Genomic DNA, 14,645 nt, shown 5'->3' on the forward strand with positions numbered 1-14,645 from the left:
CAGCCTATTCTTACGTGCAATTGGACCGCCGCATAGCCCAACTTTTGAAATTTTGGATTTTTCATGCGGAATTTGTATTGATCATTTCGTTTAAATAATGGATCGTTTGGTCCTAACTATCTTAAATTATGGATCGTTTGATTCCGGACGTTTAAAATTTATTTTGCAGCACAAACAATTAGTATTTTATTTTTTAGAAACATATATATGTGAAAAATTAGATTATTTTCTAATTTTAGTAATTTTTTTCTACATGGCACTCATATTAACACAATTGGAGGTCTCACTTGTCCTGCATCTTAAGCATAGTGACATAAAATTTGACACAACACTTGATATCTAATCAAGTTCACTAGGGACTAAACATTACAAATTTTTAATTCATGGACCAAAGTTACAATTGGTTCATAATTCCGCGGCCACTTCTCCAATTCTTGAAATAAACTCACTCAGAAAGTCAAGTCGCGTATTATGGGTGGCCCAACTTGTCAAGAATTTCGGAGAAAATGACACATCCAGCACCTCCAACCACAAGTGAAAGAGTAAGTCCTTCCTCCTGGAACCAACTGTGGCAACTTCATACCAACGGATGATGAACTTGACGAGTACCTATCGGACCAAGACATTGCAGCTGGAACAATTCCGAACAGCACCAGCACTATCAAAAACATGAAACAAAAAGAAATTTGTTAGCACTAATCGTTCGTTTTATGCATCTAACTTATCTATCTAATGCAAAAACAATAATCTGTTAACTGCAAAAGCTACGTAAGATATGGCACACGCACACCTCCATAAGTTCCAGCAAAGTCCAAGGCTTTGAAGAATATTTCTGGGTCTAGCAATGACAGCACAACCGGTGGAGCCAATGTCATTAGGTATGGCAGAGACCGGCTTTGGCCACCCGGGAGTTTCAGCACTGGGTATTCAAAACCAAAGATGAACACTGATTTTTCGAAAATTCATCAATAGGTACTTTAAAGATGAATATATAGTGGTGGAGAAGAAGAAGAAGGCACTTACAGTCGGCAAGGAAATCAGAGAGGCCCAAAACAAATCCAATGTACGACGTTGCAATAGCAAAAAGGGAGAACACCTCAACAATAGGCTGAAAAAGTAGAAAACATATAAAACAAAAGAAAGGAAAATAGAACTTCATTCTTTTAAATACCATATGTTACTTGCAAAGAAACTAAAGAATCGTTGTGATAAACGTACTCCAACAACTTCGTTGGTAGCTTGCAGTTGTTGTAATGGATCCATGATCTTATCTGAGCTCATGTCGACATTCGTGATGGTTCCTAGAATCACAGCATTCCAGACTAGAAATAAAACAAGTGGTATACTTGTACCTAGAACAATTGCAGTCCTGCAAAATAACAACTTGATTACATACACAACATACAGTATAAACTATATATGCATAACAAAACTCTATCAGACAGCAAACTTTTATAAGCGTAAAGAAAACATGTGAGGTTCTTCAATGGAAAAGGCCATACGTTAATTATCCCGCATTGGAACATATTGCAAAGCTGTGACTGAGATTTGACTGTCATTTTCTTGATTGTCCAATGGTTTCAAGTTTCTGGTACTAATTTTTTCAGGTGCTAGGTTAAATTGGATGCTGCCACATTTAAGTACCTCTTTTCTGTTTAGGTGCTTTGATCGATAGTGGAGAGAAGGCTAAGGTCTTAATGAGTTGCAGTGTACTGAAACCTTTTTGGGCGATTTACGAGAAGCTAGGAGAGGCAAAGGACGACCACCCCTTATCTGTGGGAGACCACCCCTTATTTCTTTACATTTAGAGGGTCAATTAAGCAGCTACAATTTCTGGATTTATATGGATGGGTGGACTTTGTTCAGTTATTGTATATGTCCGGTGCCTGGATTTTTTGGGCTGAGGGTATTTGTGACTTTGACTATAACTATCCCATATTAATAATATGTTTCCTGTAAAAAGAAAAAGTTATCACCTTACTTTTGACAGGTCTCCTTCAAGATCCGTGCAAAGAACAGGCACTACATTCTGGAAGAAGTAGATACAGAATGTTATAGGGTTTAATTCAGAATCGAATAACTGTAAGTTAGTAATGTCACCTGGTAAACAAACGACAGAACGATTATGGGTATACTCATGGGAACAGCTTGAAAGTTGGCCTTCAAAAGCTCATCCCATTGTAGGTATCCACCTGCAACTGCCTAAGATAGAAAGCTCGATGTTACGCACAGAAATAACACATATCCAGAACAATAGAATTGTACACAGCAATGCCTATGAGAATCGACTAATCACTTTCAGGGGAAATATTCTAATGACTAATGTGCTGGAAATTTGGTGTAAAATGGGCAAGAGCAACAATCCGTAGTCTAGAGAAATTCACTTAAGTGAGGAAGAGAGAAAGAGACTTACTACAAGAGCAGCAAAAGATATGATGATTCCAAATACCAGAACCCCATTAACCGCACCAATGAAGCGTTGACTACATGTGAAGAGAAGTTTACAGTCAAATCTTAACATGTACACAGAGAAAGAGAGAGAGAGAGAGAAGAGAGAGAGAGAGAGGTTTACAGTCAAATGGTAGCTTGATATACACAAGTATTGGTTCATTCCCCAACAATTTGAGCTTTTGGAAACATAATGATCATCATTCTCGACTACTAGAGTCTAAAAACTAACGAACGATTCGTTCAAAATATATATCTCTACAAGCATTGCATAAATTCACTTTTCTTACTAGAGTCTAGGAAAAGAACGGTTTACTTTGATGAGCTTAGTTTACAATATAAACCAACAGGTTACAAGAGTGTAAAGACAAACCTTCCGAAGTAGCATATGCCTCCCAACAGAACTGAAAACATGGTTGCACTTTCCCATCTGCAACCACAATGCTGCCATCAATACCTAACAAAGGTAGAATGTGCTCCAAAAATAAAATGCGATAAAACAAGATGCTTGCCCAACAGATGGGCGCATAAGCAATGCTACAGATTTTGGTCCTTACAAGGGAATTCCGAGAAAATTTGTCAAAATTTCTGAAGAACGAGCTACATAGGCAACAAGAAGTGCGTAATGTATAAAAATGTATGACCAACTGCAGGTTAATGGAAGTTGTTATCAGAAACCGATAAAGAAAACTGCAAACAAAATTGTAGAATCGTAGGTTATTGTCATGATAGACCATGTTTATTTGAGAAGAAACAAAAGTTATTAAAAAGCAATGAAAAGTACTTACAGAGAGTGATAAAGAATCCACCAGTAACAAAGAATGACTGATTACCAGAGAATTACAACCAAAAACAACGAAAACCAAGTTATCCTATAGCAGTCTTCCAACAGAACAAAATAGAAGAGAACGTTAAATTCCTCAACTATGAGGAAACTGAAGCCTACAGAGACGACAAAATCGTCATCCTTTCCAAAAGCTCTTCTACCAGAGTTGTCAAGAATTCTCCTGTTCCTCTCCATCCAAAACACCCACAAAACAACAATCCCCAAGCAGCCTCAAAACACACTGGCCTTCTTAACTCTACCAAAAGCAACAAGACTAATGGCACCCTTCTGGAAATACCAACTCACTCCAGTCTCTTTGAATAATTTTTTTCCTTTAAATAATAAAAACCAACAAATTTAGAGCTATTGGACGGTGGAGAAACAAAAAAAATAAATGCAAACTGGTAGACCATGCTTAAATAACTATTGGTACAGGAAATACATAAGAGCAAACTGAACCTATAGGCATTTACAAGAAGAAACGCCTTGTTTCGAAATAAACAAAAGAAGCATAATACAGATTTTATCAGTAACCATTTTCACATTATAAACTATAGGAGTGGTAAGAGTGTCACTCGGAAAGGTTCTTCAACAATAGGAGACATATCTAACCCTAATGTAGAAGCCATGGTCAAAAAGGGATGCGGCTGTATTGAAGAGAATTATTTCATCGGGCACTCCTTACCTTAAAACATTATCAAATTAGCTTACTTCTCTGTTGGTTCCCTTACCTATCTCTCTTGCAATTCAAGCCATATCCTTCTGTACGAAGCATAGGACACATATCCTTCTCTCTGCAGCCCAAGCCATAACTTCAATTTTGAGGGGAACTTTCATTTTCCAAATCAGCAATTGGTTGAAATTTCGGATTAGTAACATCCTCACAAGACATCTGAAATATGATTTACCTGAAAAGCTCTGCAGATTATATAGCCTCCACACCATTCAATCCGGTAGAGTTTGTTATCAATTTGCACCACTTTCAGTGTCCCAAACAGAGAAGGTTAGTTCCTACATCTCAAAAACCCTTCAAAACCGCTAAACTGTTGTAATTTGACAAATTATAGAACCTGGTAAACTGATCTTTCAACAATTCCTCCCCAACCCATAAGTCCTACAAAACCAAACCATATCTCCATTGCCACAAACTATTTTCAACTTTCTAGAAAGGCAACATGCTCTTGTGAAACGATATCCTTCCATGGACTTCGACTTGAGCCTTCACATCGTAAACTGGAATGATTTCCAGTACTATAAAATAAAGGCAAACAGTAAACTGAAATGCTTTCCAGTGCAACTTTCAAATTTTTTTTAACCTTTTCAGCCACTGGATTCATAAAATTTACAGCTCTAAACTTGCCGCCCAAGTAGAAAGACCTTCCTTTTATCTCAATGGGTGCAATTAGTTTGGCATGGGCATGGGCTTATCCATCGGTCCAAGTCTTCGAGGTCGTCCCAGAGAATCATAAAAAACATAAGGAACAAAAAATGGAATGAAAACAAGAAAATGAAGGTCATTTCTATGTTGAAATAATTGAGTATGTCTATGTCCAATGACCTATCAGTCCAAGTTGATCTTCTCCACCCAGCTCGGACTACAGTTACCTTGGTTTTCATTTGACGGTGAATCCTGTGAAGCCGGCCTTCATTCTTCTTCACATGGCTTCTTCTATGACACCAGTATGCATAAAGCCGATTCCAGCGGTTGGTTCCGGTGGCAGGATCTCAATTATTTTCTTTCAAGGGCTTGCCGAAAGAGGACAGAACCTTCAACAGATGTCTACCAAAACTTTAGACCTCTCTCCATAATATTTTTTGGTAAACGTTTTGGCTCAGTTTCCTTCTACCAACATCGAATTTACGACAGCAACATAGAAAAAACCTACCATCAATCCCACCTCAGCTAGTCACTTTAGAAATCCAAAATCATTTGGTTGGTTTGATGATAGAGCTAAAAAATAAAAAGGAAAGAAGAGAAGAGAAACATCTTATTAAACAGATGCACCTTGCCAAGAATGACTACCTATTACAACTCTTTAGATACAAAAACCGAAAAATCTAAAGACAATAACTCGTCTCACAGTTAGTCCTCAAAGGAAAATTTGGATAGATTACACTTGAAAGCAAGGAAGGTAACACTGACTTGAAATAAAAAGCTTAAACGAAAATTTCTAATATGCTACTTTAATGTTCAAACAGAATCCAGAGTATTCAGGACAAAACAAAACAAAACAAAAACCCAAAGTATGCACGTTGAGATCAGCAATTAGCTATAAAATGCTTGAAAAGTCTGTCAGATATCACCCTACCAAACAATTTGAACTCCCACACTCCCCATAGTCCTCATAGCCATTGACACCTGAAATCGATCGCAGGACAAACTGTTGTGAATTTAATCTCCTTCTCACAAGTAAACCGACGAAAGAAACAAAATTAAAGTGCCAAGAGGACAAAGAGCGACTAAAGAAAGCACACCAAGAATTATTTCAGAAAAATTCAGCATACGTCCTATAGTGTTGTATCAAATACATCTGTAGAGAGAGGGAATATCGCACGTAATAATGCTCATGGGAAATAGTGTTTATGGTTCAGAGGTCCATTGTATAAGCTTGTATTAAACCGAGTTAGTATGGTGAGCCTAATTAGGTCAAAAATCACTTTAGCACTTATGTATAACTGTGGTCTATCGACTCTATCCATAAATAGCGAAAGGAAAGATAGTACACATGCATCTCCCAATAAGAACAACAACGTACACAGATTCCGACTCTCAAACTAACATAAGGGCACAGTTTGTAAATTATCTCTGGTAGCACATAAATACAGGGGTTTGACATCACTTTTACATAGCCTCCCTCTTGGGGAGAACCGCAACTCTCCATTCTCTCTTTATATTGCTTTTGAATCAGAAACAAAACCCTATTTCCCTTCACCATCCACTGCCACAAAAGAAACCATGCAGCCACGTTGTGCTTGAAGGAGTTCCACCTCAAAATTGCTTCAGAGATTTCTTCTATAAGTTTAATTCATTCATGTTGTGTATTACATTTATATTTTAAGCAATCATGGTGTAGCTAAATTCAAAGCTGGGATTTCTATGTAGCCTTGCAAAACTATTCTATGTTAATAAGTTAAAGTGCTCAAACTTCCAATCTGTTTTCTTGTTTCATTCACTGATTCTATTGTTTGATTTGTTTATTAATCTTAATGTTTGATCACCATTAGGCTTGCTTATGAATTATTTATCAAGGTTATAGTACATCATGCTTAATCTTGGTGGACACGTGAATGAATGAAGAAACTGCTTATGCACACATCCTTCCATGTGATTTCTTTGGTTCTTTGAAGTTTTCTTGTTCTTAATGAATTCTTAATTAGAAATCTAAGTTTAAGATCACAAATAGATTGCAGATAAGGAGTACTTGATCATAACTACACATCGTATGGATGACCATAAATAAGTAAAACAAACCCTAGATGCAGATTGGTTAGTTGGCTACGTCTGGACTTAATATTCATGGAGTTGGTCTGTAATGGTGAAATCGAGATCCCTAGTCTCATTTTCATTGTTTCTAAATCAATCTATCATTCATATTTACATTCTCTTGTATGTTAAGTCACTTTAGTTTTCAAGACAAAACCCAAATTCAATATGCTATTTCTATTGTGCAGTTAGGGTTCACATAAAGCTAGCGGTTTGTAGAGGTCTAATCAGTCCATATAGATCGACACCTTTACTTGTGCCACTATAATAACCATATATTTGCACTTGAAATGAACACAACATGAGTGTGTGACAAGTGTCTGTTTAACTATTGATGGGAAAAAGAAGAAAGAAAATCCAAGTACCAGTGATACACTGCCGGAACCCAATTCGCACATAGTGTTTACATTGACTTGGGCTATTAGCAGTCCTGTTGCAACCTGCAGTTGAAAGGGAACAAATTGCGGTTAGCGACAGCCAAAGCAGACATTTGGAGAGTAAAAACCAGGGCTAAATAGAGGTCGTTTCCAAAATAATACCATGTATAACCAACAAAGGATGCATGTAAGTGCAGAAGCCAGAAATCCAGATTGTTGAGTGACTGCAGGAATTGCAAGGATGCCGGCACCCACCTAAAATTCAAATGGAATTTTCTATATTATAAATGCCAACGGTGAAGTCACAATTGCAATATCTGACATACATGATAGGTGATAGGTGATAGGTGATAGTACAAGTAGAAGTAGAAGTAGAAGAGCGAGAGAGTACCGTTGTCCCTGCGACTAGCAAAATAGCGCTGGCTAGACTTCCTGTGGATTAGGTTACCCATATGATAATAATTAGAAATGATGATATTTGATGCTAATAATAATTGACTAGTGACGGTGACTGACCAGGTTCTCTCTTCAATGTGGTTTGGTTGAGGTTGGAAAAGAGACGCGGCTGCAACTCAAACTCGGCCTCCGTCTCACTCTCGTTTGAGAGGCATTTGATAACTACTCTTCTTCTTTCACCTGGACTTGAGTAATCGCTCTTGCTCCTCCTCGTCTTTGTATATGATGTCGAATAACTACGTGCAAGGGGTAGTGGACGATAAGCGGAATAATGCAACGACAACCTTGACGATGACGACGACGACCACCACGGAGGACTAACAACCCAAGAAACACAACGACAGAATGCTGCTGCCATTGCCCTTGTGCTCTCTTTTCTTTTTGTTGGTTTTCCTTTTTTTTTTTTATTTTTTTTTTTTTTTTGCTCTCTAGTTTTAGTCTTTAGGTAGACGATGAGCAACCAACGCCCGCCAACCAAAATAATCAAGTTGTTTTTGTAATTTCACTTTGGCCCTCTAACTTTCTGAAAATTACAAAAGATCCCCTAGTCTGGTGGATTCGAAATTAGTTGTATCTGGTGGCTTAACTCTGTTATTAAAGATATGAAGACTCTTCGAACATCTTTCGCTTCAATTTCTTGGCACCGTGTCGTTAGAGAAGCCAATTTTGTAACAGATGGTATTTCTAATTTATTGCAATGACTTGATTGTGAAAATGTTTCTCTTTGCTAATATTATTTTATGTTCCATTAGTGATATTTTATTCACTTGTAGCATAGTGATATTCTATTCACTTATAAACGAGAGATTTTTTGTTCAAATCTCATAGGTGATGAGTACAATACAAATTCATCCCTCCACTAAGTGTAAATATAACATTTTGAACTGTTTATTTTTCAAGATGCACATTATAGATCATCCTTACAAAATATTAGCTAAATCGAAAATATCTAAGACATCTAATTAAGTTCAAAGAAATTGACGAACGCATAATTCTATAGAAACCAATGAAATTTTATCATGATAATTAATATAGACAAATGGTTTCACGTTAAATTGAATTTTTGCAAGGATAATCTATCAATCGAAACATACAAAATAGACGATTCGAATCGTTAGAAAGTTTATAGTCGAAAATCACAACGTCCGACTTCTCTCCTAATCTTGTATTTCAAGAACGCAAAATGACATTACTATTACTGTTGTAACAAGGTTGATGCTTACGTTCAAAATGCCAAATACAGTCAACATAGGCTCTCACATGCTTACGTTCTAGAGAATCATCATTACATTTCAAACTCATTCCAAGGTTAGAGAATCCTCAATGCATGCCAAAACCTATTTCTAATGCCCAAAATCCTTGTATTTAGCAAGACTCAGAATCCTCAACCTATAATATTTGCAATCAACGTTTCTTTATTTCGTATTGAAGAATGAAAACCATTCAACACTATGAACCATTACAGACTTCTCTTAGTAAAGGAGTAAATCACTCAATCGACCCGGAAAATTCGGAGGATGAGCCAGAAGCACTTCTCGAAGCAGGTTCCGTATACCAGTTATTTTCTTCACGAGTAAGAAAGTTCGCCTCTGCATAAGGTAACAAATCCAAGCAAAATTACAATCATTTCAACAATCCTTGATATACTTCAAAAGGATATTTAAAGCCCTTTACGGTTCACTCCTTTAAGCATAGTCTAAAATTATTTCGACTAGGTGATCATAAACGTTAGGCAACCATCCATGAATTGCTTGATCTTTTTTTTTTTTTTTTTTTTTTGCCCTTTTCATTTCATGCTTCCCCATGGATATCAAGCTTGGGAAGTGTTATAGCTATTACATACACAAATAGTTCAAATGACCGCATGGGCGGCAGCATGATGAATTCATCAATTACTTTTATCTTCTTTTTTCCAGCTATGCATTTCGTCACAATTAATAAACAATCTTTTGATGAATTTCTTTAACATTAAGATTGCTAGTATCATGGCACTGCAAATAATGTTGATACAGTAATGCCGTAAAAATATCAGATATGGTACATTGGACTGACCTGACAAAAATACATCCTTATATTCATCATCGTCATATACAAATTGGGGAGGGTCTGGAGAACCAATCCCAACAATAGTGCTTCCACTGCATTAAGAATATTGAGGAAATGGACATAATGGAAATGTAAAATGAGTTTGCACTAGAGAATATATGTTCTTCATACAAAAGTTGACAATGTGGCATTTTTCCGCAACGGCTTTCATTTTGGGCCATTTCACGTTAAAACCCCTTTTGTGTAACACAGATGATGGGAGGAGAGATACTTATTCATACTCCGTATAGTTAAGTCTTCTCCAACACCACCATCAATAGTTTTTCAACAAAAAAAAGAAATAATATATTCCGAGTCTCCGACCTATAATGATCACTAGGAAGTAGGAAGAGAGGAAGATCTCTTTCCAAACAACAAGAATGAGCAAAGATAGACAGAATGAAGGATAACAAACAGAAAGAAAAGTCATCTGATATGTGTGGCATGTGGTCCAGTAGGTGAGCAGAACTGACCGAAAAAATTTAGTCATATTGTTGGTCTAAATTCTTGGAGGCTAATATTGAGTTCATTTGAAAAATTAAGAGTAGGAAACTATTGATTTGTGTGTGAAATTAGGCAACAAATTCAAAGCCTACATGCAGATATTCAAGTAACAATACTTATTATGATCAATGCAGATAATTATTTCATGAGAAAACAGTCAAAGCCATTTAATTGAATATGCCAATAAGAGCTATAATCAATGTACCTTCCAGACATAAAAACAGCGTCATATTGTCCACGGCTAGCGGCAAGTACTCGCTGCTTTAATCTTTTAAGAGATGGAAGAACATCAAATGCTGGAGGTTCTGCATATGTTTACAAATAAAAAGTTTGCAAATGGAGTCATTTTTAGATAAAAGATGGTCCCGTAGCAGTCTGATACTTAATTGACCCAGCTGAGACTTGAGATCTACTTTCAGAAACAAGCTAGTTTCTCTAGTTCTGTTAAAAATTCATTCCAGGTCAAAGTTCTGTGCAATACATTTGAACAACAATCACATGCGGAAGATTGTTTAGACAATAATGATAACGATTCCAATGTGTACTAAAATAATTCCAGATGCAAAAAAAGTTAAAATCCAATCAAGCAAGATGTCCTAGATGAACCTCTGGAGTCATATACGTACGAAACCCCCCAACAGATCAATATAATCAAGATTCACCTTTATTAATCTTTTATAAGTCAGCTTTCACAATAGAAAGAACATAAGAAAAACAACACCCAGAATTTAAATTCCGAAGAGATCAGACAAGCAGTTTGTTCTACTCATTTATAAATCTAAGGCAGTTCCAAAACTCTCAAAACCAATCAAATGTTAAACTCCAAATAGACAAGACGATCACTGTCTCCTATTACAATTGAAGTGAAATTCTGTTCATAATTCCCATAAACAAAAATCAAATTAAGCCCTAAAGTGTTCAGAGAAAAGTGTTTCCTATACAACTGAAGTCTAAGGCTGTTCCAGATTCCCAAATACAGTCAAATCAAAGGCACATAGTGATCCACAGAGACGGAATTCTCAAATTGGAACGTTTAAGAATCCCAATTGTAATTCCGCATTCTGAGAGCCTAATGAAGTAACTACTGCAAAATATGCTCTTAGAAATGAAAAGCAAGTAAAAGAAGTAGCAAAACAAAGGACAAAACAGGTGTTTGGGCTATAAAATAAAAATAGGGCCTGCTATGGGGCAGTCTATTTTTATTTAAACGAAGGCGTGCTACACCGCCCACTAACTACCAAGCCCAACTTGGACCGGCCATCTAGGGCTCGAGATGACCACTTCCAAGTGCGCCGCTATCTCTTGAGAGCTCGGTTGACAAACATCCCAACCAACCTGATTACCTCCTTGAGGCTATATTTTCTCCAATGCAGCCCAATACTAGTGAGACCAATGGACTTCTCTAGCATTATCCTGACTCTTATGGCTCGAATCTTGCTAGAGTTTTTCAGCTTTCCTTACATTTCGAAGTCTATTTACTTTCTAGTTATGTAAGGTGGCTCATCAGTCCACAAGTTTCTTTAATGAACATTTGTAATCTTGTCTCAATCATGAAACAATTACAGCTTTCTTTACATTTTGAAGTCTATTTAATTTCCAGTTATTGTAAAGTGGCTCATCAGTCCAAAAGTTTGTTTTATAAACGTTTGTAATCTTGGATTCAATCATGAAATGATTACCTTTAGTTTTCTGCTTTCATTGTCATCTTATTTTCATTTACTAGTAAACATATTTTCACATTGGATTCCAAGTGCTCGTTCACTAGAGGCATAAAAAAGACACCTAACCAAACTAGCGTCCCACTCAGTGCACAATCGTTTTGGTTAAGAGGTCAGATCGAAGCGCAAATCTTATAAAACACTGCCTGTTGGCAGCCTCCAACAATGACACGCCTATTCTCTTTTTCACTCAAGCCATCCTATGGCATTAAGACCGAAAGCAACACTAGGGGCACTAAGACCGAAGGTCCCTTAAGTTAGCAATGTATGACAGCACTCCACATCCTCACAACAATGGTTTTATTCTAACACTCCTAAAATGTAAATCTCCCTCGCCACTAAAGGGTACAGATCAGAAACTGGGAGATTTAACTTGCATGAATTTGAACACAAGATCTCTCTCCCACTCTAATCAAATGTTAAACTCTCTTAGTTCCTATTCGAAAAGCTTAATCTATTAGGACATGGGCTAATAATAGCTTTATAACAAACAAACAATGTATCTTACTATCTTCATTAATACATACCTAAATCATTTATGCAAACATCTTGTGATATTCCATGCCTTGAGATTCTCTCCAGCAGTGTTAAAGGATCAACCTTATTAGTTTTATCCAATTGGAGGCACTGAAAAATAAAATAAAAAAGTTCTCTTAGAGAAGATGAGGAAATATATTGTAGATAATAATCCTGTCAAAAGTTTTAAATGTGCAATACCTTGTAAACTTCAGCTGTCGAACATGCCTGTTGGGGCTTTATAAGAACCATTGGAATGTCCAATGGTAAGGCTGGACTAATATTTTGAACAACCTGGACATCAAAAGCAGAACTAAAATGTGAACTCTTACAGATTATGAACCATGATATGAAGCACAAACACTTCTCCAAGTATTTTAATGGCAGTATCATATAATTTGAGGACATAATCTCTTATATGGTACAAAATGCACCTCACGAAAGTCAAAATTGTTCTGTGCATGTTAGAGATAACTATTTCGTACACGTTATAGGGGTGGAAAATCATTTGTAACATATTGCAGACCCGTCATGTGAAATTGTGTAGAATTAGATAATAAAAAACCGACCAAAATTTATGCTGTAACACAGACATACCTCACCCCGACCAGTACAATAGGCTGCTCCTTGAGAGAAAAAGAAGGGAACATCTGAACCAATCTCACTCGACCATTCTTGGAGTTCCTTCTCAGTGGCAAGAAGACCACTAAATTGATTTGCTGCCCATAGCGCAGTTGCAGCATTGCTGCTTCCACCACCAAGCCCTGCTCCTGTTGGCACTTTCTTGTCAAGATGAATCTGCCCCAAAATGTGTGGAACGTCAAGTTGATCAAATTCAAAGAAAACTCAAAATGTCCTAAATCAGCCAAGTACAAATCCTTACCCAAAAGAAATTGTTGCTACCCGTCTTCTTCCTGTAGAGATTAAGGGCCTTAATAATCTGCAGAAACAAAGTTCCCAATCACAATGTGCCAGCCAAGATTAATAACAAGTTGCAGGCAAAACGAAGATAAGAGTTGGTGGCTTACCAAATTTCTATCATCAAGGGGCACCCCAGACACATTGGTCGAAAGACGATCTTTAGTTTTTGAGGGTGACAAAGAGAACTTAATTACATCTCCAAGACTTATTACCTAGTTGCAGAAAAATCATCAAAATTCCAGGACACATTTGGGGAGTAAGAGATATTTTGTATATGTTTGAGGCCTAAATATAAACACGATGAGTGAAGTGAACAGACATGAAAGAGAGATGCCAAATCGTGAAACCCATCTTCCCTCTTGCCAGTTATTCTCAAGAAAACATTTATCTGCAACAAATTCAAGTTATATTCCAACCAAAAATAAATAATCAAACAAAATGGAAAACCCAATTGGCATATGAGATAATGCAGTTACTACCTTGCAAGGGGAGAAAAGGGTGAGCCTTGAAACCGGAGCGGCCTTCTCTTCAACCTCATCTGCCAACTTGTTTATCCTTTCATCAGGATCATACACTATCTAGTACCAACCAAACCAAACCAAACCAAACAATTAACAAACAAGTTCAAAACATATAAAATTTAAACCATAATTATTGAGGACTTTAGATTGCAGGACAACCAACCTCTACTTGTTTTCTGGCAAATTTGGGGGTCCTTTGATTTCCAGACTTTGAGTGAGAAAAAGAGCACCTATGCGACTGTGACCTGAGCCAAGAGAGCCTGAGGCTGCTGCTACTGCTGCTATTTCCGACAAAATTGGGGGAATGGTGGAGGAAGGTAGGAGGAGGGTTCTGGCAGAGCAAACGAGAGGAAGCAATGGCCATGGTCATATTTCAAGAGCAAAGGGCCTCAAGCTTGAAGCTTTCAGTGTCCGGGCTTTCCTGTACCCGCTACTTATTAAGGAACGAAAAGGGATCAATTTCAGCACAGATTTTGCTACTGCTCCTTGTCCTGTCTGAAATGTCCAAGAATTGTAACTTGTAACTACTACGCATACGTGGCTTAGCAATTTTAGGAAAATAAATCAATAGTATTTTTAAGGTGCAGAGCACTTGGACTTAGCGCAACGTAACATGTTAGCTATAATAATTAAGGAAAATTAATAAAAGTGGTTTGAAAATTTTGAGTTTTAATGTTAAGGACAAAATAAAGGATAAAATGAATAGTATCATGATTGACTTTTTAGTGTAAAAATGTGATTTTTCGTTAAAGTGAACAATACCATGGGTTTTTCGTTAAAACTTCATAA

General features: G+C 36.9%; 2 protein-coding genes across 2 annotated transcripts; both read right to left on the minus strand.

Moving 5' to 3' along the window:
• Nucleotides 1-206: 206 nt before the first annotated feature.
• Nucleotides 207-8,036, minus strand: LOC103936888 (tyrosine-specific transport system). Its single transcript, XM_009346769.3, has 14 exons — nt 7,652-8,036; nt 7,527-7,567; nt 7,298-7,390; nt 7,124-7,198; nt 5,584-5,633; nt 3,006-3,095; nt 2,822-2,878; nt 2,414-2,483; nt 2,101-2,202; nt 1,977-2,029; nt 1,219-1,369; nt 1,024-1,108; nt 791-946; nt 207-658 (listed from the first exon to the last, which is right to left on the minus strand). The coding sequence occupies exons 1-14, from the start codon at nt 7,947-7,949 to the stop codon at nt 489-491; spliced, it is 1,491 nt and encodes a 496-aa protein (XP_009345044.2). The 5' UTR covers nt 7,950-8,036; the 3' UTR covers nt 207-488.
• Nucleotides 8,037-8,766: 730 nt separating this feature from the next.
• On the minus strand, nt 8,767-14,368 carry LOC103936887 (4-diphosphocytidyl-2-C-methyl-D-erythritol kinase, chloroplastic). Its single transcript, XM_009346768.3, has 11 exons — nt 14,020-14,368; nt 13,815-13,913; nt 13,655-13,723; nt 13,443-13,547; nt 13,298-13,354; nt 13,012-13,212; nt 12,616-12,708; nt 12,426-12,525; nt 10,386-10,485; nt 9,644-9,729; nt 8,767-9,180 (listed from the first exon to the last, which is right to left on the minus strand). The coding sequence occupies exons 1-11, from the start codon at nt 14,224-14,226 to the stop codon at nt 9,080-9,082; spliced, it is 1,218 nt and encodes a 405-aa protein (XP_009345043.2). The 5' UTR covers nt 14,227-14,368; the 3' UTR covers nt 8,767-9,079.
• Between the last annotated feature and the right edge of the window lie 277 nt (nt 14,369-14,645).

Source organism: the organism of the source record quoted next, unplaced genomic scaffold (assembly GCF_019419815.1).
Source record: "Pyrus x bretschneideri cultivar Hongxiangsu unplaced genomic scaffold, Pyrus_bretschneideri_v1 Contig31, whole genome shotgun sequence".
NCBI lineage: Eukaryota > Viridiplantae > Streptophyta > Magnoliopsida > Rosales > Rosaceae > Pyrus > Pyrus x bretschneideri.